General features: G+C 32.7%; 2 protein-coding genes across 22 annotated transcripts in view; one reads left to right on the top strand and one right to left on the bottom strand.

The window, feature by feature from the left end:
• Lnx1 (ligand of numb-protein X 1) overlaps positions 1 to 8,812 on the top strand; it is a 167,154-nt gene extending 158,342 nt beyond the window's left edge. For 5 of the 6 annotated variants that reach the window (XM_078021295.1, XM_005319999.5, XM_078021293.1 and 2 more), the window contains 2 exons: positions 7,687 to 7,845; positions 8,235 to 8,812. In XM_078021295.1, coding sequence (XP_077877421.1) covers positions 7,687 to 7,845; positions 8,235 to 8,370 — 295 coding nt within the window. In that variant the 3' untranslated portion in view covers positions 8,371 to 8,812. Of the gene's footprint in view, positions 1 to 270; positions 6,984 to 7,686; positions 7,846 to 8,234 lie in introns of those variants that run through there. The other variant, XM_078021296.1, reaches the window with a different exon arrangement.
• Fip1l1 (factor interacting with PAPOLA and CPSF1) overlaps positions 6,708 to 27,353 on the bottom strand; it is a 70,084-nt gene continuing 49,438 nt past the window's right edge. For 8 of the 16 annotated variants that reach the window (XM_021722805.3, XM_021722806.3, XM_040292419.2 and 5 more), the window contains 6 exons: positions 26,711 to 26,737; positions 24,657 to 24,711; positions 23,687 to 23,742; positions 15,662 to 15,875; positions 10,625 to 10,762; positions 6,708 to 9,943 (listed from right to left, as the gene is read on the bottom strand). In XM_021722805.3, the coding sequence (XP_021578480.1) occupies positions 9,796 to 9,943; positions 10,625 to 10,762; positions 15,662 to 15,875; positions 23,687 to 23,742; positions 24,657 to 24,711; positions 26,711 to 26,737 (638 nt within the window). In that variant the 3' untranslated portion in view covers positions 6,708 to 9,795. The remainder of the gene's footprint in view (positions 9,944 to 10,624; positions 10,763 to 15,661; positions 15,876 to 23,686; positions 23,743 to 24,656; positions 24,712 to 26,710; positions 26,738 to 27,353) is intronic. The other 8 variants (XM_040292415.2, XM_005320002.3, XM_005320007.3 and 5 more) reach the window with 1 other exon arrangement.

Raw genomic sequence — 27,353 nt, 5'->3', positions numbered from 1 at the left:
GACACTTGCTGCAACCATTTTTTTTTTTTAATCAGTATTTTCCACATTTAACATTCTATTTTCTCCTAAAGGTAAAATGGTCCAGGCGCTTCATTCCTGGAAGACTCTGCCATGTTTCACATAGCTACCTTGTTCTTGGGATTCAGGTGATGGACTAAATGGCATCTCTTTAGAGTCCTTTCTTAACCACCCTTTTGGACCATCTGCCTGGCAAATTTACAACCCTCAGAATTATCTAATGGTGTACATTTTCTCCAAACCTACACCTAGGTCTTAGGACACTGTGGGTGAACTTCAAATCACTGATACATGTAGTCATGTGGAGCATGGCAGTGTATTCCACACAGGAGATCAGTTAACACCAAAGCTAAAGGTAAGAACCGACCTGGCGTAGACCAGCAATAGCAAAAAGACTGTGTCTAGAACTTGTGAGCGAGAGAAGTGTTGAGAACCTCAGAGAAGCAGACTGTGGCCAGGTGAGGTAGAAGAAGGAACTGAGTAGAGACTCCAAGAATTACTAGAAGTTGGAGACCACAACCTTGTAGGAGTGCCTATCTTCATGGTTGTTGCTTTGGAATTCAGTGTGTTTCCATGCATGTATTATGATCTCTAGTTGTATTTTATAAAGTAATAATGTCTATCACTAATCTGATTAACTTACTAAAGAACAATGTCATTGGGCCCTGGCTCAATCTTTTAAATGATTAAAGCTCAGGTCTCACAACCAAAGTTGATGTAATAGAAATACTTGCAAGGAAATGTCCAAAATGTGTTTCAAAGGTCAAAACACATCACTGTAAAAATGCTGGCTTTAAAAGCATTTTCAAAACAGTGTGGCAGAAGACTGAGCATAGTCAGATTTGGGGATGGCTCGTGGTACATCTTTTCCTGGTTCCAAACGTCATTGCTTCCCTGCTATGACCGTGAACTAGGTTTAACAGGACACCAGAACCTTCTGATTTGTGTGAGAAAGAATCCAGTTTGGCACACTCTATATAATCTGGAACAAAGTGAGTGCCAAGGGAACATGGAAACTAGAAAATAAACAAGGTAGAACCATCTGGAAGATGGTTTTTCTTAAAAAAAAAAAAAAAAGCTGAGCACATGCTGTGCCACTGAGCAACACCTCTAGGCCCCAAAATATTTTAATATGAAATACTGAATGTAGATTGGCATACAATATTTGAATATAATTTTAAGAATAAGAGGCTGTAATTTTTCACAATGAGAAAGTCACTAGAAGAAAACTTAAGATAGCATTTCCAAGTTTAGCCCTGTTACAGATTATCTCAAACACAGGTTAATTTATCTTCCTGGTCTGTTTCTTCTTATAAGTTTTAGTTCACATTCTGTTTTCTCCTAAATGTAAAATGGTCCAGACTCTTCCTTCCTGGGATGCTCTGCCATGCTTCACCCACTTCTTGGGATTCAGGTGATAGACTAACTGGCATCTCTTCAGAGCTCTTTCTTAACTACCTAGACGATAGTAGGCAGCCATCCAAATGCAATCAAACATTTGTAAGAATGGGGAACTAAGTAAACAGTTTGGAAAGATCACAGAAGGGGTCAGAATGGAATACTTGAAATGAGAATTTAGGGGGTAGTCATTACTGGCAATGATAAAAATAAGAATGAACAGATACTACAGTAAAATTTATCTAACAAAGAATTTTAAATTTTATCCTCCTGTTTAGGCAGAATCTTAGTCTAACATTTTTCCTTAAGAAATAACTAACTTTTTAAAGAAATTTTAAAGAAATGTGTAATATTTCTTAAGTATTTTACAGCTTCAAAAAATTATCTAAAGAAAATTTTAAAGAAATCTCAAAGAAATGCATAATATTTCTTAAGTATTTTACAGCTTCAAAAAATTATCTAGAGCAGTGCGTGAGACCAGTGCTTGATACACAAACTACATTATTGGTAAGAGCAGAAATTGAGGTCATTTGGAAATTTTTATAGCAATTTGACATGGCTAATTATTCTGGCATATGACCAGCAAACTCATCTTGAACTTGCTTGGTGAGTTAACTTGTGCAAGCACACTAGTTAGGCAAAGTAAGACCCCACCCTACCACCAATGGTACCTTTAATTTTTCAGTTAACAAAATCTTTGAAAAAAACCTGTGAGATGATAAGATTTTAATTTTGCAATCATTGAATTTTTAAAAATCAAACGTGTTTTAAATGTGTTTTAATATTATGAGCCAAATTAAGGAAGTAAATTTCCTAGTTATTCTAAATCATGTTTCACTGGACTTTTGTTAAGACAAGGCATAACTTTTCTGAAAACAAATGGTAAAAGTAATTTCAAATGATCTAAGTGATTTTTTTAAAAAATAAAGGCAAATTGCATATTACTTTTACTTATTTATGGAACTTTAATTTTGTACCTGAGGTTGTTAGAAATATGGTAAAACCACTTTACTTACAGAGGTATTGGCTGATGAAGCAATGAAATAAATAAATGCCACTTATACACAAAATAAGTTCAAAACCAAAATAAATTTTGAAAGAAAAAGGTATTAGATTAAAAAGTCAAGAAGTAGCATTTTGAGTTACTAAGCTTAAATAAGTATAATATATTGTCAAGGAACTTGTGAAGACTAGCCATATGCTTGGAAACATTGGGTGAAATCTGTGGTAAAAAAGAAAAAAAGTACTATTTTCTGGGGGCTAAAAACTATTATAGAAAACCAACTTATAGAAGAATAAAGCCAGCAACATATTTTTCATTTTACTTATTTTATTATTTCATTTTATTATTTATGATTTTATTATTTATTTTATTTTTCCAACATATTTTTCATTTTCATTGGTGCACAGGCATTACTATGCTGGCAAATCTTTTAGTAGGTGTAAACTTTAAACATGATTGTGATGTGAGAATTCTTTTTAAAATTCTTTGGCAATAAACATAACTAACTGAACCATATACCGCCATCAAAAGTTTACTTTTGTCAGTGAACTAGATGTTTACATTTTAGGTAGGACTGTTTTGCTGGTGCAAATGCTTTGATTGGCAAACTTTCTGAAGTCTTTACCCAGATTAAAGAACCTGCACCTGAAAAAATGTACTTGATACAATGCTTCCTTTGAGAAAATCTGCTATGAGAAAAGATGTCAGCTGACCTGAACAATGTGTTCAGGGATATGGTAACAACCCAGAGCTCTGTAAAGGCTAATAATGCATTAGATTCTAACTTACTCTCTTTATTATGAAATAAGGAAACTAATCATAAAGAACAGTTATCACATTCTGAAAGAAAAGTTCTTTCAAAAATATTTGGACCAGAGATTGAGCCTTTATTTTTTTTCTGTAAGCTAGAAAGTCAGTCTAGTTCCACCTTTTAAAGATGTAAACTGGATAGCCAAACTTTATTATTTGCCAGATTATCTTTGGTATTTTTACTGAGTTTAATATTTCCTGCAAGGAAGAAATTCAAGATGTTTTTCAATGGCCAGTAAGATCAAAGGGCAAATGACAGAAACTTAGAAGAATAGTTTCCATAAATTGTCATGATGTAATTTAACAGCAATTATCAATGAGATGGTGAGGTAAGTTTTGATATTGCACATCTGCAAAACGTTATCGTCAAACATCTTAGAGATTTGATAATTATAGATTTTTCAGAAAACTGATAAAGAGGAAATTCATGAATCTAGAATTCACACCATCTGAGAGATGAAACTAACTTTTTATTGTTATAACAACTATCACTGGATAAATTTTTAATTTTTTTTTGGTTGTAGTTGGACATGATACCTTTATTTTATTTATTCACTTACTTTTTATGTAGTGCTGAGGATCACATCCAGCACCTCACATGTGCTAGGCGAGCGCTCTACCGCTGAGCCCCAGCCTCAGCCCTGTCAATGGATAAACCTTTAAGTTAAATAAATTATCATCTGCTTTATCTTTTTAATTCAACTTTAAAATCCAAGCTTACTAAAATTGCTTTAGATTATTTTTCTTGTTCTCATGAACACATCTGTGGCTGGTTTTTCTAGTACAGTAGTAAAAATACAGTTTGAATATCCTTTATCCACTGCAAGTAGCACAAGACAACCTAGTAATAAGGTAATCTCATACTTAAAATGCTATATACATTTGTTCCAGGGGTGCACAAAGGCATTCAATATGTATACTATTCCTTTCATAACTTTTGGAAAGTAATTGAGTTAATAAAAAGTTGTAACAATGATCATCTATATTAATCCTTTCTGTCCCACTGTCCCATATGTGGAACGCCCATAAAAACGTAAATATAGCATATAACAGAATGGGATTCTAATTAGAATAAGTTATACTCCACGTATGTAGTCAAAATACACTTGACTGTCATGTATGCCTAAAAAGAATAAAAATATAGCATGACAATATAGTAATAATATTAACATATAAATTCTGGGTTATTTCCAACCTATTTTAGTGTACCTGTGTCAATTTCATTCAGATTTGAAAACTTGAGAAATCATGGGTAAATCTCCGTTAAACACTTTAAGTGAACTATTGTTTCTGTAATTCATTCTGTTTTAGATTCACTGAAATACTTTTACATTGAAATATAATAAAAATGTGAGCTGGAAATAAAAATAAAAAAATAAAAGGTGATCCTTTACCACTGGCTGAGACATAACTGTTTCAGAAGCTGGGATAAACAAAGTTAATCAATAATAGGAGGCTGTGTACTGCACACTCAAATTCATTGAGTTACTAGTAATGGTTACATGAAATTCAAGCTAAAAAGTTAAAACCTTTCTGAACGAACAGGGGTAGCAAAGTTAAAAGGCAACTGTTTTGTTAAAACAAAAGGCAAATACTGGTTATAGATTGAATTTCTTGCACTCAGGGCAAGCTCCAAATATCCTTCATTCACTCACTGTCTTTCCAACCTCTGCTATTCTAACACCATGAATTACCCAGGCTCGTATTCTCAAGTGGCTTATTGAATAAATTGTCATAAAGGACAATACAGTGAAAATTTAGAAAAACCTTAGCTTCCTGAGCCACTTGAGACTTCCCCATACTCAACTTATTCAATAGAGCTGAATTTATATTTGAGGTAATCATATTTTCTCACTGGGAAAAAAATGACTGAAGTCCTTGTTATTCCTTATACTATGTCATGTCTTAACCCTAAATTTAGAGACTGAATTCAGAATAGGAAAAAAGCTCATATTTATATTCAGATGGTAAAGTTGCTTAATCCCAAAGGCCACTGATCAAAAACAGATGCCAGGGGCTGGGGTTGTGGCTCAGTATAGAATAGTTGCCTAGCACATGTGAGGTACTGGTTTGATCCTCAGCACTGCATAAAAATAAAATAAAGGCATGCTGTTCAACTACAAAAAAGAAAAAGAAAAATTAAACAAACAACAAAAAAACCCCAGCTACCAGTTTCTCCACTGGGAAGTAAAATAATGCAACCTAACAATGCCCTTAAGTATCAACTAACCAGGGCCTGACTAGAAAGGACTTAATATACTGAGCTCTTGCTGCTACAACAAAGGTAAGTACTAGACAAGACAAATGAAAACCCTGTAAACAAAACAAAACTTATTAACACTGATACCTAGATGAATGAATGCTGCAGGAGTCTCTGTGTTATTCACCAATATACTCCCAGTATCTAGAGAACGGCAATATCCAAATGTCAAACATCTGAAAAATGTCCCAAGAAGACACCTGCTTTCGAAGGAGTCCAGAAAAATAAACACACTTGTGACTTAAAAAAGGTTGAAAATGTTTATACCAGAACATGTAAGTTTTAGATGGTTGTTTGTTTGTATGGAATAAAATATTCCTTAAGGGTCAAATAATTTCCCAGGAGATACTTAAAGAAAAAAAAAAAAAACAACCAACCATAAGCAGCAGACAAAAGAATGAGAAACACTGCAGTTTCAAGTAGTGCTCTGTTTGTGTGTGTGTGTGTGTGTGTGTGTGTGTGTGTGTGTGTGTGTGTGTGTATTAAAGAATCACAACTAGGAAATGTTAAAACAGATAATAGTTCATGACTTTGGAAGAGAAATCACCCAAGCTTATTTGGAATCAGATCTAAGTATTTGTTTTTCCTTCTATATGAATTATCCTTAAAATCTAAGTGTGCCTCAATTTCCATTCACTTCATGCCTGCACGCTTCTGAGCTTCCTTTCTCCCCCAAATTGCACACAACCACCCAGGTTGGTGTATAATGCTAGGGATTTGGGGAACAGGCGATTACGGGCTTTGTACTGAGCACTGACCATTATGTAATGTGTATCCAAAGTGGCTGGGGTTGTGGTTCAGTAGTACAGCACTTGCCTAATATGTGTGAGGCACTGGGTTCAATTCTCAGCACCATATAATAACAGTTCACTGACAACTAAGAAAAAAAATTTTCTTTTAAATGTGTACCCAAAGACCACAGCTCTTATAGGATGAATTGGCTACTGGTAACAAGGTTTACTATGAAACAGAGCAAATATTTTACAACAAAAAAGGCATCTTTCTCACTGCTGTCATCTTGGTGAACAAAATCAATTACTGTAAATGTTGTAGGACAATGGATATAAATCAAAACTGGGTATGGTGTTGAATTTTAGCACATTTTAAAAGTATCCATCAAACCAATCCCAAAGCCTTTGAAAGTCAGCAACATCATGAAGTGTTAGGTTACATTGACAAGCAAGGTCAGTAGCACATGTAATGACCAACTTCATTAAATATTTTACAAGAGACTTTTTATTGGTGTCAAAAAACAGTTAATGAATATTTTAAGGTACAGTTTATAAACAAAACAGTCATACCTTGATTCTTATCAAAATGAAAATGCTAATTTTTTGTCAGACCAGTTCTGGAACTACAGCTACACAAGGTGGACAAGGGAGATTTCAGAGTAAACTCTAGCTCCTGACACACCTGTCTCTATGGTAACTGGAACACAGTTTGCACCTGGCCTGAACATATGTGAACACTGATCTGATGAGCACTGAATAGCAAAAGATCCTCTTTAATTTCATTTTCTGTTTTGAGGATTCTAGTCATTTACAGAAAAGATGTGGTCTTTCCTTCCCCCATTCCTTTTATAACTTCTAATTCAGTTTATGCCAGGTTGTTTTTCCTCCAATATGATTTATTCCTATAATCTTTAAATGTGCCTCAATTTCTATTCTTTTCATGCCTGCATGCTTCTGAGCTTAAATTAGTATCAACTAATATTTTTCAAAGATCAAGAAAATTGCAGAACTTCATTAATTAGTGTAAGTTTAAATTTTTCTCATTGATAATAATCATTCACTCAAAGGATCTTTGCCTTCATTAAAAATTTATATACACAAGTACATAAAATTAAGATATTCACAGGAATGTTTCACTTTGGTTTATCAATAAGGATTCAGGCATACTCAGCTAATGCATATTCAAACTTGTCAGAATTATGATTATCTTTCCCAGAAGACATAAAAACTGAACATAATACGTGATTTTTTTAAGGGTCTTCAGCTATGGAAAACAGAGAATCAATTACAAAGAGCTGGCTTAAGGTATGAAGGTGACTGGGCTATCAGAGAATTTGAATGGGACCTCTCCAGTGCTACTTGGCCTAAAAAAAAAAGCCAATAAAAGGAATGGGAGATGAAATCACAATGATATTAACAGTTAAAACTTTTAACTGTGCAGATACACTGATTACATTCTATTTCAGGTACTTATATAACTGTAAAGATGTTGTATTACGAAGAAACACAGCTGGAAGCCTGGGCTTCTGCATTGTAGGAGGTTATGAAGAATACAATGGAAACAAACCTTTTTTTATCAAATCCATTGTTGAAGGAACACCAGCATACAATGATGGAAGAATTAGGTAATGACAACTACTTAACAAAAAACTTATATTTATATATTTTGTTTTCTACATGCAAAAGTAAGGACCCATTTGAAACAAAGTATGTAGGTACTGTACTTATTGTGGGGGAGGGTATAAGAAATTAAACATTGTATAGCATTTAATTTCTAAGAAATTCAAAATTACACGCCCTCTTGGTCCCAGTACTGCAACTTCCTGTACTTTTAGCATCCCTTCTAACACAAGCTGAATGAATAGTGAGTTTGGAGAATTTGAGGGGGTGGGGGGATCCTCAACTAGAAGTAATATGCAATTAAAATGATCAGATATAGCAAAAACTAAGACCAATAAAAACTTAACTTTAGCAATGGACTAAAATATTAATGATCTATCTTGTTTTGTTTTAGATGTGGTGATATTCTTCTTGCTGTCAATGGTAGAAGTACATCAGGCATGATACATGCTTGCTTGGCAAGGATGCTGAAAGAACTTAAAGGAAGAATTACCCTCACTATTGTTTCTTGGCCTGGCACTTTTTTATAAAATCAATGATGGGCCTCAGAAAAACAAAAATCACAAATAGGCTAAGTTGAAGCAATGTATTTATCAAGTTTTATATTTAAAGAATTCATTGTAAAAATGTAAAAAAAAAAAAAAATGACCTAATGAAAGCCAGTTACACCTCAGAGAATATTCTCAAAATAAAAACCACTATTAATAGTTTTTAATTCAGTGTGAAAGATTTATCATTACAACTTTGTTTATATTTTTACATTTGATTGAAAAGTCCAAATGAAATGGTTTATATGCCCCACTGAATTCAAATCAGTGATTTAAATAAAAAATCTGGTATATACTTAGTTTTAGAAAGAGTGCATATGGTGATTTTTAATTCAAAAGCCAGAGGATTTTTAAAAAAAAAAAATGCATTGCTCAGAAACATTTTATTTCATCAACTGAGAAATAAAATATTTTTCAAAAATCATAGTTGTCTTTGTATGTGATTCTATTGTTTACTTCTATTATCATCCATTTAAAAAATCCCAGTAATTCTATCTTTGAAACACCAAGTTGTTACCACAACTTATAAATGCCTTCTAAAGTTATCCCTAAAATTCTCAGTTTCATTTTTGTTTTCTTAGTTTTAACAAGAAATGACTAATCTAAATCTCCTATCATGAAGTTTATTTTTATTCACAATATAGTTAGTAATGGTATAAAAAATCCACATGCTACTCTACCAATAAGCCTTAGAAAACACCTCAAGAAAGGTGAAACCGGCTTGACCCTGGCTCAGAGCTGGCCATGAGGCAATTCAACGTTGTGTCACAGTGACGAGTATCTATACATGTGCCTGTTAAAAACTACACAGAAAAAAGTTACTTTACAGGTCACCAAAATGCTTTCTAGATTTCATTAATTTGGATATAAAAGTATCCTGTTCAGTTTTACCATGGACACAAATTTATAATGCTGAAAACTTGTTATAAAAAATTATAATATAAAAAAATGTGTACAAGTTCTTTAGTATGCTTAAGCATGACTGCCATAGCAGTAATGTTAAAGACTCAGGGGGGCCTTTTAATGCCTTTGCAGTGCGACTTCTTATGGGACTGGTGATGCATTTACAAGAAGCCTGTGGCCAAGGTGGATCCTTGACCTCCATCAGTTACTTACTGTGTATGTGCATAAGCTAAAGAAAGCTCTTTAAATTCCCTGCTAAGTGACTCATTCACATTACTTTCTTGAATATAAAGTCATAGCTGTCTTTTATTTTTTTTTAAATATTACAAGACAAAGATTTTTAACTTAACATGAAAAATTCACGTTTATTTTGGGAAAAAAGTTAAACTTTCCATACTAACAGAACAAGATTAAAGGTAAATTTCTTAAACATTATCCAGAAAAATAACAAGATTTATAGTTTCTATTTCTGGTACTCATATACACAAAAGGCGAAAAGTGTGCCTACTCCGCAGGTGCAGCTTCAGTGCTCTCCTGTTCGGGGGCAGGCTCACTGCCAGCTTCTTTTCCTTCTTTGCTTCTTTTAGACTTTTTGTGCTTATGTCTCCTGTGACTGTCTCCTTCTTCACTTTCATGGCGACGTCTACTATTACTAAAGAAAAATAAGAGTGTTGTGTTTAAAAGTAGTGACAAAAATCAACCCATTTAAAGTGAATTCATAATTCAGAACTAGGTTTAAGATAATTTAACCCCTTCTTTCCCTCTTAAACACATTTTGCAAAGAAATCAGTTTTGATGAGACTTTCATGAAGATTACATTATAGGGTCATCTTCACCAGTAATATCCCAGATTCCCATTTACTTTATTCTGAAAGACTAAATAGAAATTGGCAACGGAAGCACTTTATCCAAACAGGAAGTACAATGCTATCAGGCTGATTTTCAGCAAACAATAGGTATTAAAATTTAATGATTTTTTTCAACTATAAGCCCTAACTTTTTTCTCTAAAACAAACATTACTTTGATTAATAATACTTACCATTAAGAATTGTTTCATAAACCAAAATTCCCCCCCTTGGAATGAGATAATGTAATAAACCCAAATCTCTCATGATTATTTTTATTCCATGTAAATTATGGATTTTGGTTACTAAATGTAGTTTTAGTAAGATTTAAAAATCTTTGTTGAAGCTCATGAGGAAACAACTATTTCAACAGAATATCCTCAGTCTTCCAGTTATGAACATGTACTCTACTGGATATTTGGAAATGTCTGCTTTTACTTTTTGAAGTCAAATCAGTTTGTATCTTGGCTTCAAAGTAATTCCCTACCTGCGAGATGACTTGTGTCTGGTTTCCTCTTTCTCTCTGTGTCGTCTTTCTCTGTGTCGTTCTTCTTTCTCTCGACTTGCTCTGTGACGCTCGTAGCCTCTTTCTGCATATTCCCTGTATCTGTATCGCTCTTCATCACTGCAACAGAAATGGAAACAAGTTTTCTTGACACTGGACTATTTATTCTTCATGACTGCATATTGCAAAGGAAGAGACTCTGAAGTCCAACAGAAACCTGCATATTGGCATCTCACAGGGTAGGTGGGGAATAAGTATTTATTGAACTGAGAATCACAAATTAGTACTAGATCTAATGTAAGAATACAAAATATAATTACACATTATGTCTATTCTGTGCTGTCATAAATGTTATAACATAGATTTCATGTAATACTTTTGTATTTATTTTTAAAAATGGGAACTATTAACTCCTTTAAATTTTAATTAGCAAGTTTCTTTTGCTCCATTTAGATTAAAAGCATATTTGTATATATCAGATTTCCAATCAAAATTCCTACATTATCTGTAAAGTCTTGGACACACAGTAAGGATTCTAAAAATATATGGTTCACAATGGCTACAAGGTAGAAAGCAGATCTTAAATATTTGGCTTATCAATTATAGAAAATACATTCAACTAGCAGAGAGGTACAAATATGAAGATCAGAGACATCAAACCAACTTCTATAACACCCATAGAGAATACATGAAGACAGGACATACCTGCATTCTGGCGTTCCCAATTATTTCAAACTATAACTCTTAGGGGTAGGGGTATGCACATGGCTAATAATGCTGAATTCATAAGTGTAAGCTACAGCTCTTCATTTTAAATAGAATTACATAAACTGGAAACTGGAACTGATGGCCAGAGTTAAAGAGTAGTTTTTCTTTTCCTTCCCAGATCTGTCACTCCTTTCATGTCTTTTAACTGACACTCCTCACTCGATCTTTCTCTTATCCTTCAAGTCTTCTTTTTTTAGGGAGTAGGGTGGGGAGGTTGACATAGAAATCATAACTTTCTACAACATAACATCAGTAAATTCTCTCACATTAAAAATTTATCTTTTTAAAACTTTTATGGGTTCTTTTTCGCTATACAAAACATTGGGATTGATTTTAACATAATTATAAAAGCACGGAATATAATTTATTCTAATTCATTCTCCAGTACTCCCCCTTTCCCCTTCTTTCTCCTTCCCTCTACTCTACTCCCCTTTCTGCTACTTACTTACATTGTTTTTAAAATTAGTATCTTGTGGATATATACAGAATGGTGAGATTCACTGTGGTATATTCTTACGTACATAGGAAAGTTAAGTAAGATTCATTCCACCATTCTTCTCTTATCCCATCCCTCCTACCTCCCTTCAATCTCCTTCCTCTAGTCCACTAATCTAATAAATTTATCTTTAGAACACTGTATCCAAGAGGTTTGGTTTGTAGAAATATGTTTAATACAAACTACTAATCTTCATGAAGCAATGCAATGTTCAAGAATCTCGGTAGGATATAATGAAATCAGGTCAAAGTATAAGCCATATAAAAGAACAAGCCATCTGTGTTCTCCCAGCAAAAGTAATGCTCCAATAATGCTATGTATGGTTTAATGCCAAATCATACTGCTACCAAATTATCTGTGACATATTAATATTTCAAAGTGTTTAATAATAATAGAAAATGCACATTACATACATATGCATATGTATATACATATATGTATCTATTTTTTCCTAAGCATGCTTTATACTTTGAAGGCGGGAAACATGTCAACTAGAAGGCAACAAGCCATGACAGGCAGGGTAAAGAATATGGCAGAGTATACCCAGATCACATCCTGACTAGCAATTACTAAACGAGGGACCTAGGCTATAACTTAAACTCTCTAAACCTTGGTTTCCTCACCTGTAAAATTGGCAACAATCATTTTCAGGATTTTTGCACATTTGATAATAAAGTGCTTGGTATAAGAGTAGTCACTCAATAAATGGGAGTTAATTTTTCAGAAGCAGAATATTTTTTATAAAGGTTACTGGCCCTGTAATAATTGCTTATCTCTGAAGTAGAAAAACTAGCACCACAGCGCATGTATATAAGAATTAAACCCTCTCAAAAAATGAAGTTGTCTTTGTAATGACTCCCAACTAGATTTACATAAAAATAATTAATTTGTCATTTGTATCCCTCTCTTCTCCCTCTTACCCTAAAACTAACTCTTGTTAGTTAGCTTTACAGCCTTTAGATTATGAAGACACAGCTCTATGAAAGGAACCTTAAAATAGACATAGGGGAATTGGTCCTATAGGTAAAATATGAAGACCTCCTACTTTCATCCCTTTTTCTGGTAAGTGGCTTCAACATAAACATTTCTCTGGGTCTGGAAATAATTAGAGCCATTTGAAACACTCTAGAATGACCAATCTTCTTTCTGGCCCACAATTAAGCTGTCTAAAAAACAGATGTCAAAACTGGCCTATAATTTTCAAAACAATGACCCTGTAATTTATAATGCAACACATACTACATACCACACTGCTTTTTAGATATTTCTATCAGTCTTCAGAAACAAATGGCTTTTATTTAATATATTTCATGTGGCTTTTCTAGAGGGCAATTTTTTTCCTAGAATGATTTAGAATGTATAAAATTCCTTTGCCTTTTGCCTGTCTGGCCTTAAGCTTTTAGTTAAATTTAGGTAAACAATGACTCCTAATTCCCTACCTAATTTTAACTATTATTAACTGTATGTGTATACCTATACATACACACCCACACTTTTTTTTTTGCGGGGGGTTCTGGGGATTGAACTCAAGGGCACTGAGCCACATCAACAGCCCTATTTTATATTTTATTTTGAGATAGGGTCTCACTGAGTTGCTTAGCACCTTGCTTTTGTTGAGGCTGGCTTTGAACTCGAGATTTTCCTGTCTTAGCCTGCTAAGGGATTACAGGTGTGTGACACTGCGCCTGGCATTATTATTAATACTTTTTAAGTTTCAAAAAAAATTCAGTAACATCTGTGCATGTGCATATTTGAAATCAAATAATTTAGCCTCAAATCTTCAAAATACAGCATATTTATGCAAAGAAATATGAGTTATACCAAAGCAATAGATTTCAATCTTCTTTCATATTAAATTTTTGCACTAAGTTCCTTACTTTTGAATATGTATACTCTAGAGGTAAACGTACTTTCTCAATTGCCTATAGATACTAACCACTTCTCTAGCAACCTCTTCTCTATCACTATCTTATCCTTTTAGAAAAGAAAGACGTTTCTTTCACCAATTTTACCATCATATAGTGGTTCAGTTTACAGAAACCACCAAGTACACTATAAATTAACTCTTTTTAATTTAAAGTATCAACTTCAGTGAGAACTATTTTATTTAAGGAATCATAAAACTTCCATAGCGCTTTGGCTCTTCCTATCAATGACAAATAGTACAAAATAGAGTATTTTATGTCCTCCTGAGCTGTTCTAAATTCAGTAGTGAAGAAATTAAAAAAAAAAAAAAATCCGTATGGAGGATAGTCCCAGGAAAACAAAACAAAGCAGAAGCAAAGCAAAACTAAGTGCTGGTACTCAGCATTTTATTTTGGGCTCTGTGACAACGGCATTCATCTTAGACAGTGAACACAGATTAACTCAATATACATTAAGTCATTTATCTGAACAGAAAAATGAAGCCAGACTTTGTTCTGTGAACTGGTTGTCTGGCTGGACAGTGAGAAATATCTTTTTCCAATTAAGTTGCATTGTAGTTCTTTTCCATAAGTGGAATGAGGAAAATTTGCAGTAACAAGGTCTTCATGAAAATAAATCTTTAACACATATTACACTGTTTTCCTTTTTAACAATATTTTAGCAAATATGTACTAAAATTAGTAGTATTTTGGTCTTCTCAACCATTTCTAAGTTAAACAAGTTACACTGTCTTTAAATGAAAGACTAACAAGTATAATTGGTAGTCTTTTAATAAGTCTTGCCACTTCTTACAAGAAACTGAGAAAGTGAAAGACTTTATTACTGACCATATGTATGGCACTGAACTGAAAGCCCTAGAAAAATAGGAGTCAAGTCCTAATTCTGGTACCTGTGAATGTGACCTTAGTTAGAAAAACAGGATATTTGCATAAATAATCAAGTTAAGATGAGATCACACTGAATTAGACTGCCCTAATATATGTAAACAAGGCTTCTTAGTGCTTACCTCTACATATTAAAAAAGAAAAAGCTAATGACAGACCATTTAGTCATTAACAATAATAATATTCATTCATGAATACATATATTAACTGGGGATGAGGAAAAGTTCTTCCATCATATTTATGGGATATATTTCCATTACATTATTTTTAGTATATTTATTTATAATAAGGAAAATAATTAAAATCAGGATAAATTTTTGAAAAACCATTTCAGATACCTAGGTCATGAAAAAAGCTGCTTTAAATATTTTAATTTACACACATGTATTGCAGAAAAGATAGGATAATTAATTTAAAAATTTTCAAGACTAAACATTCTTTAAGAAAAGTGACACAAAAGTGAAAATTCAAGCATAAAAAAACAAGGTAAATTTCCAACTGTTAAAGAGAATCTACTCATTTTTTAAAAATGGATGATAGTGTTTGGCAAACCACAATATTTTTAATCCATGGGACACATTTAAAAGAGTGACACTTTTATTTTTAAATATTAATATTTATAATACACTGGAAGTTACAATGTACTGGAAGGTGTATTTGTAATATACTGTCAACTATTTAAACTAAAATTTTAAATGGTTAAGATCCAAATTTGCAAGGAGGTATGAAATTCTTTTAAGGGATAAGTGACCAAATAAATTTGAAGACTTGTTCTAAGTAATGGGAAGCCTCTAAGCATGGAACAGATCCGATTTTAAATGGTTTATTAACTACTTTTCAAGCATCCCTTTTCCAAGTTAATTGGAATTCACTTCCTTACCCCAAATATTAATTTGAAAGATTAAATGAAATATGCATCTACAAACTCATGCACACCCAACAAACCTGTTGAAAACACTTGGAGTAGGACTGTGATCACGCTCCCTCTCTCTCTCTCTGGTGCGTTCTCGTTCTCTGTCCCTATCACGATCTCGCTCTCTGTCTCTGTCTCTTTCTCTATCTCGGTCTTTTTCTCTTCTTGCATAATAGTCCCATTGCTTGGTGGTGTCCACAAGACTAGGCCATGAAGGAGCAGAACCAGTAAGATGGGGAAAGGCAACTAAGGAAAAGAAAAGAAAACCACTGTAATTAAAAACAAAGGTTATGGTACTTGAATAACAAAGACCGAAAAACAAACAAACAAAAAAACTTCTCCCCCAAAAAACGTGTCAGTAGATTATAATAGAAAATAGAAAAGAGAAATATCAAATGGCAAATACCCCTGATATTAAATAAAGATCTAGCAACAAATCTCAAAAGACCTAATAAATCTTAAAGTCCATTCATTTGGCAAGGTAAATAGGAATCAGAATTAGACCACAAACTTCCCAATATAAAAAGTAGAAATCAGAATACACTGGAGCATCTTCAAAGTGTTGAGGGAAAATAATTATTATTCTACAAAGGTATACTCAACAAAATTATATTTTAAGAATAAAACAATGATGGGGCTGGGTTGTGGCTCAGCAGTAGAGTGCTCGCCTAGTACATGTGAGGCCCTGGGTGTGAGGCCCTGGGTTCGATCCTCAGCACCACATAAAAATAAACAAGTAACGGTATTATGTCCAATTACAACTAAAAAAATAAATAAATAACAATAAAACAATGGTATGTATAAAACAAAAAAAGCAAACAGTATCGATAGACTTCAAGAAAACAAGATATACTATTAGACAAACTTTGAAAAAAAAGGTAAATTACAAAGATCCAAGACAATGAGTAAAAGAAGTTACTCTAGAAAGCTGTAAGATCAAAGGAGGGTACAACATGTAAACTCAGAAAAATAAGAAATTATATCCCATCTATGTATAATATATCAAAGTGAATAAATGCATTCTAATGTCATGTATAACTAATTAAAACAAATTTTAAAAATTATTGAAAAATATCAAAGGAGGAAATAACTGAACAAATAAATGGTAATCATATATACAAATAAAATATGCTAACCAATAGTAGAGTTTTTTTAAGAATAAAATAAAATAATTCATTTTTTATAACAATGAATCACAATAGAATGTCAGAAGAGCTTCCTAAGGTCTCTATGATGAAGAAGGGGATTCAGCTATGATTTAACTATGCATAATAAATTTCCAGAGGATCCACTAAAGAAATAAGAAAAAATTTATTATTTCAAACAATATAGGAAAAAATGAAATTAAATAATTAACCAAAAAACGCAGTCAATTCAAAAGACTTAAAATCACAATAGAAAGGGATTGAATTCATCAGTTCAAAGATAAAAACTGTTGATTTATACTTTTAAAAAAACCCTTTGAATCTCCCAGATGATTAGTTGTGTTGATAAAGCAGATTCACACAAAAATCATTACCTAAGAAAAAAATGATTACATGAAGATAAAAAATGCAATTTACCAACAAGAAGATCCCTGAAAGTTTAAATTTGTTCTAACAAAAACACCTTAAATTTTAGAATGAATGCTGATGGAAGCACAAGTAGAAATAGCAAAATCCATGGGAGATAATTTTTCAATTATCGACATATCAGGTTAGCAGACGAAAACGTTTAAAGATTATATTAAGTTTGAATTAATGAACATGACATAGGATATTAACCTTAACAAAAAGTACTTATTCTCAAGCACCCAGAAACTTTTAAAATAATAATAAATGCCATATTCTCTGGACTACCATGCAATTTATGTTAAAAGTCAAATCTAAAAGTTATGGGTAAACATCCATACATTACAAATTAAAAACATATTTCTGATAACTCATGGGTCCAAAACATTCCTAAATTTAAATTGCTATAAACTAAACCTACGGCAAAAAATATGATCTATAGAAAGTTTAGGAATACAAACTGTTCTAGAAGGAAATCTAGTCTTAAAACACTATTAGAAAAGACTGAAAATTAATGAGCTAAGCTTCCAACCTACAAACTTAAGAATAAAATGATCCAATAGAAGGGAGATAGAGAATTGAAATCAAGCAAATAAAAATTCACCATATAAAAGTAAATAGCTGAAAGGTGGTTTTTGAAGACTAGGAAAAACATGACAATCATTTAAAAAGATTAAAAAGAACATATAAACAATATCAGAACCAAAAGAGACTACCAACTAGATATTGCAGAGTTAAACAATAAAGAGAACATTATATACTTTATAACAATGCACTGTGTAAAATATGGCTGAAATGGGTTCCTACAAAAAACAAAAACAAAACTTTAGCAAACAAAAATGACTCAAGAAGAAAAAGAAATCTTGAATAATCTCGTAACCATAAAAGACATTGAATCAGTAATTTAAAATCTTCCCACAAAGCCAAATAGCTTTTACAGGTGAGTTCCGATAATTTATAAGGTATAGAGTATTCCAATATTATCCAAATAGAGGGAAGAAGAGATTATTTCCAAACTTTTCCCATGTGGCTTGTGTACCTTGATACAGATAAAGAAAAACCATAGGTCAGTTTTATGCAAATTTAGGTGCCCCAATTCTAAATATTAGCAATTACTGCTTATTTAAAAGAAGATAATCAATCACAACCAAGTTAGGTTAATCATAGCAACCAACAGTAATTTAATATTAGAATAACATAGAAATCTAATTTCTCAAAATAACAGATCAGAAAAGAAAAATAATTATAATCATCTCAAAAAGCACTTGATTCAATTCAAAATCCATTTACAGCTTAAAGCCCTTGGAAAAGTAGGACAGGATGGAAATTTTCTTAATCTGATGATTCCATTAAAAACATGATAGTAAAAATCCAGAAGCATTTAAAGAGAAAAAGGATCATTTATTCCTAGTACTTCAACATTATATGGAAGGTCCTATTCAGAATAAGAACAACAACAACAACAAAAGTCAAATACTACTACTACTACTACAACAACTACTACTAGTAAACATAACAATAATTAAAAATAAATGAAAAAAAGAAAAAAATAGGAGGGTGAGGATAAGGAAATAAGTAACTGAAAAGAAAACTGTCACGATCTATAGGTGATATTACTGTCTGAATAGATTGGAGAGATTTAAGCAAGGTAAATGCCTACAAGATAAATATAAAAACCAACCAATTCTGTTACTAATTCAAGCAAACGTACCTACAGACTATCTAACCCAAAATATGCTAGTGTACAGATATGATTATAGTAGCTTATCAAAACACATTAAGGAAGATCTGTATAAATGAGTTTTTGCTGAGGGATATATGCACTTCTGCAAAGGTTTGAATTCTACACAGAATGATCTATAGCACCAATGTAATTCTAATATGGTCTAGTAAAAGCAAGAGCTCTGAAGCCAGGCTATATGAATTCAAATTCTCACTGCCATTTGTTGTGTCGAACTAGGGAAATTAATTAACCTGGTATTTGATTTCCTCATATGAAGCATAAAGATAACAGTACTATCTACTTAAAGGCTGTCAGGACTATGTGAGTTAATGTAAGTTAATGTAAACAAATTGCTCAGAACAGTGTTACAAGTAACACTATATTAATGTTATTAATTATTCATTATTAATCAAAACCACAACAGAGATTTTCAAGGAACTTGGAAAAATATAATACTTACGAAGCAGAGTAGGGAAGATAAATATTGCTGCACCAGATATCACATTATGAAACTTGTGTTAAGAGGTTATAGCATTATTAGTAGACAACTATTCAATTTAATTAGCCAAATAGTCTACAAAGCTCCCAAGCAGACTCATTCATATTTGGAAATCTGATATATGAAGATGATATTGTAGGTCCCCCAGGAAGAACAGATTATTCAATAAATGATACTGGGACACAGTACCAGAGGCAGAAATTAATTCCAGATGGCTTAAGGACTTACATTTGAAAAACAAAATTAACATTTTTTTCTGAAGAAATAAAAGCATTAAAGAATATCTTTATGTACTTGAGGTAGAAAAAATTATGATCCAACTATGAACCAACCAAAGTAAGATGTAATATGACTTTATACAATTGATGAAGTATTAAGGAAAAGATGAGTTTACATACTTGCTATAAGATCTGTCTCCTTTGAGGGGCTTAGGTGTTATAATTTATCTCTGCAGTGCCCAAAGTTTACAGAGCCATAACAATGTGAATATTATTTATTTTTCAGCTTTTAGAATAAAAAATCTGTTAAGAGTACAGGTAACTGGGGTTCCAGGACAGAATGTAAATATTCTAAGTGCATGTCCAGCCAAACAAAACAAAGATACACTAATATTCTACCCAGTAGTGGTTGACAACACATGTAACAGAGGTCAAGCATATAAATAGAGAACGAAACAGTGGGGAAAAGGAGAGAGGCAATGATAAATGGGTTTAAGGATTATTTTGAGGTGAATGTAAATGAGAAGCAGATAAAAGAAAAGTTCTTTGCCCTCCCTCATTTGCTTAGAAATGAAATAAATTTTACAAAAGGCATAGGTGTCCTTCTTACCCTCTCTACCAAGAAGGACACTGATCTACAGATATCTTTAAGCCCTTATCACACTGGAGAACACACCAAAGTAAATTACATAACAATCTCGACCAACTAGCCTTTGTCTACTATATATACTGCATTCCCAGCATTGGATCCTTTGTCTTGTCACTTCTCTAAAATTTTCCGTTTCTTTGTTGTAGATGCCAATCTATGCCAGATTTTTTTTTTTTTTTTTTAAGTCACCTCTCTGAGAACTACTCATTTCCTGGGTATCTTATATCACATGAAGCATACCTGTTTTTTTTTTCTCTTATTAATCTGTCTTTTGTTAGAGGAGTCATCTATATAGACAGAAAGTTATTTTTTACCCTACCCTACCTACACACTCCACAATTTCTTCACAGTAAATAGGCAGAAAGGAACGTTATCAAATGTAAATCTCGTAATTTCACAACTCAGCTTAAAAAACTAATTGGTTCTTGACAATGCTCTAAGAGGTCCAAGCTCCACAGCATGACTATACAAGCAAAGCTTGTTTAACTGATCTTTGCTTTATTGTGCTTTGTGGATATTTTCTCAAATTGAAGATTTGTGGCAACCCTCCATCACGCAAATCTATTGATACCATTTCCCCAACACCATGAGCTCACTTGATGTCTCCATGTCACATTTTGGTAAGTCTCAAAATATTTCAAACTTTTCAATATTATTATTTCTATGATGGGGATCTGTGATCAATAATCTTTTGTTACTACTATAATTGTCTATAATTGTTCTGAGGCATGAAACTCGGTCAATAAAGCAATATTAATCAACAAACATGTGTGTTCGGTCTGCTAAACTGACCAGCCTATTCTATCTTGCTCATTTCTCCTACAGGCCTCCCTCTCCCCCAGGACAAAATATTGAAATTGGGCCAGTTAATAACAGTTAATAACACTAAATTGGCCTCTAAGTGTTCAAGTAAAAGCTAGAAATAATTAAACTTGGTGAAGGAAGGCACATCAAAAGTTTAGGTCAGAAAATAGACCTCTTGCACCAGACAGCAAAATTATGAATGCAAAGATAAAGTTCTTGAAGGAAACTTAAAGTGCTACTCTAGTAAACACAAATAATGAGAAAAGTTTTAGTCTTATTGCTGACATGGAGCAAGTTTTAGTGGTCTGGATAGAATATCAAATCATCTGTAATATTCCCTTAAGCAAAGCCTAACCTAGAGCTAGGACTTAACTCTTCATGGAGGCTGAAAGAAGTGAAAAAGATGCAGAAGAAAAGCTTGAAGCTAGCAAAGTCTGGTTCATGAAATTTAATGAAAAAAAAAAAGGAAAAAAGCCATCTTCATAACATGAAAGTACAAGGTGGTGTGGCAAGTGCTGATGCAAAAGTTGTCGCAAGTTATCCAGAACATCTAGTTAAGACAGTGATGAAGGTGGCTACACTCAACAACAGATTTTTAATGTAAACTAAACACAGCCTACTAATGGAAGAAGATTCACCTGTGATTTTCATAGTTGCAGAGAACAAATCAATGCTTGGCCTCAAAGCTTCAAAGGATGGGTGGGCTTTTTTATTAGGGCTAATGCAGTAGTAGAAGTCAATGCTTATTTACTATTCCAGAAATCTTAGGGCCCAAGAATTGCACTAAGTCTACTTTGCCTGTGCTCTGTAAATGAAACAACAAAGCCTGCATTGCAACAAAACATGGCTTATTGATTATTTTAAGCACACGAAGACCTATTCCTTATAAAACAAAATATATCTTCCAAAATATCAAGAGTTCTGAGGGTGATGTACAATGAAATTCATGTTGCTTACCTACATTCTAACAAAACTTCCATTCTGTAGTCTTTGGATTAAGGGGGTAATTCTGACTTTCAAGCTTCTTTAAGAAATACGTTTCCTAAGGCTGTAACTGCCATAGTGATTCCTTTGATAGATCTGGGCAAAATAAACTGAAATTCTGGGAAGGATTCACCATTCTAGCTGCCATTAAGAATAGTTGTGATTTACTGGTTAATATTAACATTAATGACAATTAGAAAGCAGCTGATTCCAATCTCCATGGATGACTGTGAGGGGTTAGGATTCAGTGGACAAAGTAACTGCAGGTATGAATATGGCAAGATAATTAGAATTAGAAACAAAAAATGAAGATGTGATGAAATTACTGCAATCTCATCATAAATTTTTAATGCATGAGAAATGCTCCTCATTAAGATGGCATTTACTCTTGGTGAAGATGCTTGAAAAATGTTGAAATAACAAAAGATCTAGAATAGTACATGAATTTAATTGAGAAGGCAGCAGCAGGGTTTGTGAGGGCTGATTCCAATTTCTAAAGAAGTTCTACAGTGGATCAAGTGCTATCAAATAACATCATAAGCTACAAAGAATTCTTCCTGAAAGGAAGACTAAATTAATTATTGTTGTCTTATTTTAAGAAATCGCCACGGCCACCCAACCTTCAGCAACTACCAATAGCAGTCATCATCATTCAGGCAAGACCCTGCACCAGCAAAGATGTTAAGATTTGGCTCAGGTGATTTTTTTTCTTTCTTTTTCAAAAGCAATAAAGTATTTTTAAATCAAGGTTCTTTTAAACATAATACTACTGAACACTGTTACTATAGTGTACTATAGACTGTTACTATAGTGTAAACATTGCTTTTACATGCTCTAGGAACCTGAAAACTTTTGTGACTTATTTTATTGCAACATTTGTTTACACATTTGATTCTGAATGATTGTAATAAGACATCTCTCAGACATGCTTATACTCCCCTACATGAAGTCTATCATGTTCTCACATGCCCTATATTTGAACTACATGGAAGTCAAATCATCTACTACTCCACCCCTCTGGAGTACAAGACCCCTTCCACCAAACTCCCATGACACTTTTAATAAGCCATCCCCTTTCTAGTCTATTGATGAGAGTGACTACCACGTCTCACTGTAGCCTTAAAATTAGGTACAATGCACAGCATTTTAAAAATAAATGAATAAAAGCGGTATCAAAAAACCTTGAATAAAGTCATTACACATGAACACAAAAGAAGACCTACAGATAATTTACAAGAAAAAGTAGCGAGGGGAAAAATAAGAATATTAGATGGGTACTATGACTCAGACAAGGATACGAGACAAATTTGTGACAAATCCTAAGTCCTTTTAGGAAAAGGTACAAATATCTCTTATGCTACTGTTTACTAATCTTTAAAAGTTTAATCAATATTTAATCAACAAATAAACAAAGTTTAGATCAACAAATAAATAAAAATTATTTTGTTTTAACCTGGCAGATACTTAACCTAGTTATTTCTTCAGATAATTGTTTTCACTTCTCTTTAAGATGTTATTTTAAATCACAGAAACACATTTTTATTGCTTTAAAATAGTTATGTACTTTATTGATTCAAATTAAATCTGGGCAACTAATTATGAATCTGAATCTAGGTGACTAACAACTTACCATTGCCATATGGAAATGCACGTGCAGAACGGCTATCATAACCAGAGGAATGTCCACTGTTGAGGGAAAAAAATGTATTTTTACATCTGTTGCAAATTAGTTTCAATAGTTTGGTACAAATGGAAAAACAGCAAGGTAAAATTATAACTTATTTTTGAGACAGGTTCACACTAAGTTGCCTAAAATGGCCTCCACCTCCTGGGCTCAAGAAATCCTCTGCTTCAGCCTCCTGAATACCTCAGACTACAGGCATGCAGCCCTGTGCCTGGCAAAACTTTTCTTCAACTCTGACATATGTTAATGCTATAATTTTATTTATAAATACTTAACACAGTCTCTTAACCTCAAAAAGCCTAACACCTATTTTTTGTTTTGCAGTACTGAGTACTGATCCCAGGGACTTGTGCATGCTAGGTGTTTATTTCTGAATGATTTCTATCTGCTAAGAATTGTGCTGGAGCTTCAATCTTCACAACTTTATCAATCCGTATAGTAAAAAGGGAAACTAAGTCTCAAAAAGGTTATGAAATTTCCCTGGCAACACTGTGATTTCAATGTTATTAAATACACTGTTAAACCCTCTACTGTTAGACACAATATTGACTCAATATTACTCAGAATATTCTTCAGTACAGCATTCCAGGTGATATAAACTGTTTAAGAGATAGGCATTATTCATTATTTCCAGTAAACTATTTCCCATAAAACTGATGATACTCAAAAGTTTTTAACCATCTAGCAGTTTCTTTCACCAATGTACCAGAAACCAAAGATATTATTTCAAAATATTGTGATTTCATTTCCTTTGCCCTATTTTGATAATAGGCTGTAGGTCTAACATCTTATAAATTAAAAGGCAGGTGCTGTGTTTATAAAATTATCTTTGAAAATATTACCAAGACATGTACGTGATTCTCTGTCAAAAGGCAATCACAATGATAAAAAATTTACAGTATTTATAATGATTTACCTTTCTATTGTTGGTATAAGAGATGGAGGAGGAGCACCTGGTGGAGGAGGAAAACCTGAAACATTCAATCATAAGACAAAAAAAATAAAAAATAAATTAACAAAATATATGTTTAATGTAAAGAGCCAAACAAAGTTGCTGAGTACCACTAAATTTCTCTGGGGACATAAACGTGCTTTTCTATGTTAAAATGGATAGGAAAAAAATGGAGCTTAAACTTATAAACAGATTTCTGGAGCAATAAAAATTTCCAAATACAGTCTGGCCTAACACAGAACACAAACTGGGAGTCAGGACACCCGGTCTTATTTTCAGCACCACACACAGCCCATTTTGTGAGTATGAGAGTTAGTCTCAATGCCTTACCTTTTCCATATAAACAACAGTAGCAGTGTTGCCATCAGATATATTATACTTGAAATATTTTAGAAGAAAATAAAATAAAATAGCATTTACCTCTTTTAAAAAATAGCTTGAGTTCTACATGTATAAAAATTTCCTTTAAAAATGTGTAACTTTAAATCAAATCTTACCAGTAAATATATAACTACTCAAAGCTGAGAACATCCGCCATTAAATATGTTTTAAATAGCACAACCCCAACAAATTACTTAACAAAGAAAGGCACATAATGGAGTTTTTTGATTTGTTTGGAGGAAAATAATTTGCACCTTTATATCATGAGGTCTGCATTCTCAATAATTCATAATACTTAAGTGAAATACCACGAATAATATGGCTAAAAGGGATTTTAACAGTTAATCTACTCTACACTTTCAAATTCAGATAGGCAATATAGCATCACAACAAAGACTTTAAGATTCCACAACTTACAATACCAATTCCTTCCAAGTTTTAACAACTCTCACTATTAGGAAATGCATTAGATTATATAATTGAAATTCCTCACACAATTCATCTGCTGTCCTGATGAGGACAAGTATTCTACTGTCATATTATCTATTATCTTCTACATATTTGAAAACTCTTCCATTAAGCCTCCTTTTTAATAGTCTATGTAAAATTGAATCCCTATTATCTTATCCCTTCTCAAAACTCCATTTAAATCTTTTTTGTTCTGCTTTAAACTACTTCCAAGTTTATCATGCTTTCCACTGTGTACAATTTTAGGGTCTGTAACTTCTCTATAAAACATATCAATATAACCAAAAGTTAAGCCATTGCCACATTAGTCCTAGAGTCCACAATCCTATGTTACACAGCCTCACAATCACATTGCCTTTTAAGACACACCAATTACTTTGATTTCTGATAAGTCTTTTTTAGCCACATTCATACACAATCAGTGACTATCACATATGCAGATATTTACACTATCCTTTGCAATCTAAACTTCACTACTTCCGTTTATTTAGGCCATTCTGAATTTAGACCCAAGCAATATCACCTGTCATTTTCTTTATATCCTTTGGCTTTTAAAATACTGAACTTACTAAACATGATTACTAATAGGGTTTGCTCTCACAAAATAAAAAGAAATAACTGACCAAAAAAACAAAACAAAACTGGGCTACATATAAATTCCTACTGACCATACCACTCTAACAATGAACAACAAATCACCAGTCTAAGAACATCCACCTGACCAGTTAATAATCCTTCTAATTGTTGTGTGACTCACAACATATTTTCTCATGATACCGAGTTATGCCACAAGGGTAGAGAAATCAGAAACCGTGATAAAGTCAAGATAAATCATTTTTCTCTTCTCTTAAAGTCACTTCATTATATAAAAATGTCATTAATCTAAAAAGACTTTTAATAAATTTTTTTATATCCCATACTGTTTTCTTCACCAATTGATAAAGAGAGAATTTTCTCAGAATCTCTATTTCTACAGAAATGGGTAAGACAGGTAGGTATAAGAAAACTAAGTATCTTAAAACGGGAATGAAGCAAAGGCAGAGCTGAAAATAGGACCTTGAAATCCCAATAGCCTATTCATATTCTAACTGCATCAACACTGTCCCTCCTATAAGCTTGAAATTTCATGTTCATTAACAATGATGGAGAAAACATGAAAAAAGTTTTACCTGGAGGTGGTACAGTTATTGGAATACCTAAAAAACAAGTGATGAAATTTAATATAGTAACTGGATTTCAGAACCTGTTATGTATTTATGCCATCACCAAAACAAACTTTGAAATAAAACCCCTTGCCTGATTATCCTGGCTTAGTCACTCAAGAGAAGAATTCTGTTTTCTTGCAGACCAACAATTCAGTATAACATCCAACTTCCCTGATGAAAACCCATTCTACCAACTTGATAACAAAATTTACCCCACTAGCTGTAATCACAAATGAAATTAAGAATAAGTTTAAAAGCACCCTTGTGCATACGCAAATATCAAACTCCAAAATATTGATTCTAACTAAATTCGATAATCAATGGCTGATCTTAGCACCTTAATATTTTATTAGAAAAACTGATCAGTGAGCTTCTTTAATAGTATAGGTAGTGCAAGACAACTCTGATGATTATGAATATTATTTACTGTTGTAAAGCTCAATGTGGGCCATTCAAATGAATGGAATATAAAGTTGATGAGACATCGTTTTACTATGAAATGTTTTATTACTATTGGCAGGAGTGGGGCAATATTTAATATTTTCCTTGTTTTGTAGGAATATAAAAAGGAATATAGCAAATTAATATATATGTACATGTATATATG

Source organism: Ictidomys tridecemlineatus, chromosome 9 (assembly GCF_052094955.1).
Source record: "Ictidomys tridecemlineatus isolate mIctTri1 chromosome 9, mIctTri1.hap1, whole genome shotgun sequence".
NCBI lineage: Eukaryota > Metazoa > Chordata > Mammalia > Rodentia > Sciuridae > Ictidomys > Ictidomys tridecemlineatus.
The sequence above is the reverse complement of the archived record's forward strand: the minus strand, read 5'-3'. Positions and strand labels throughout refer to the sequence as shown.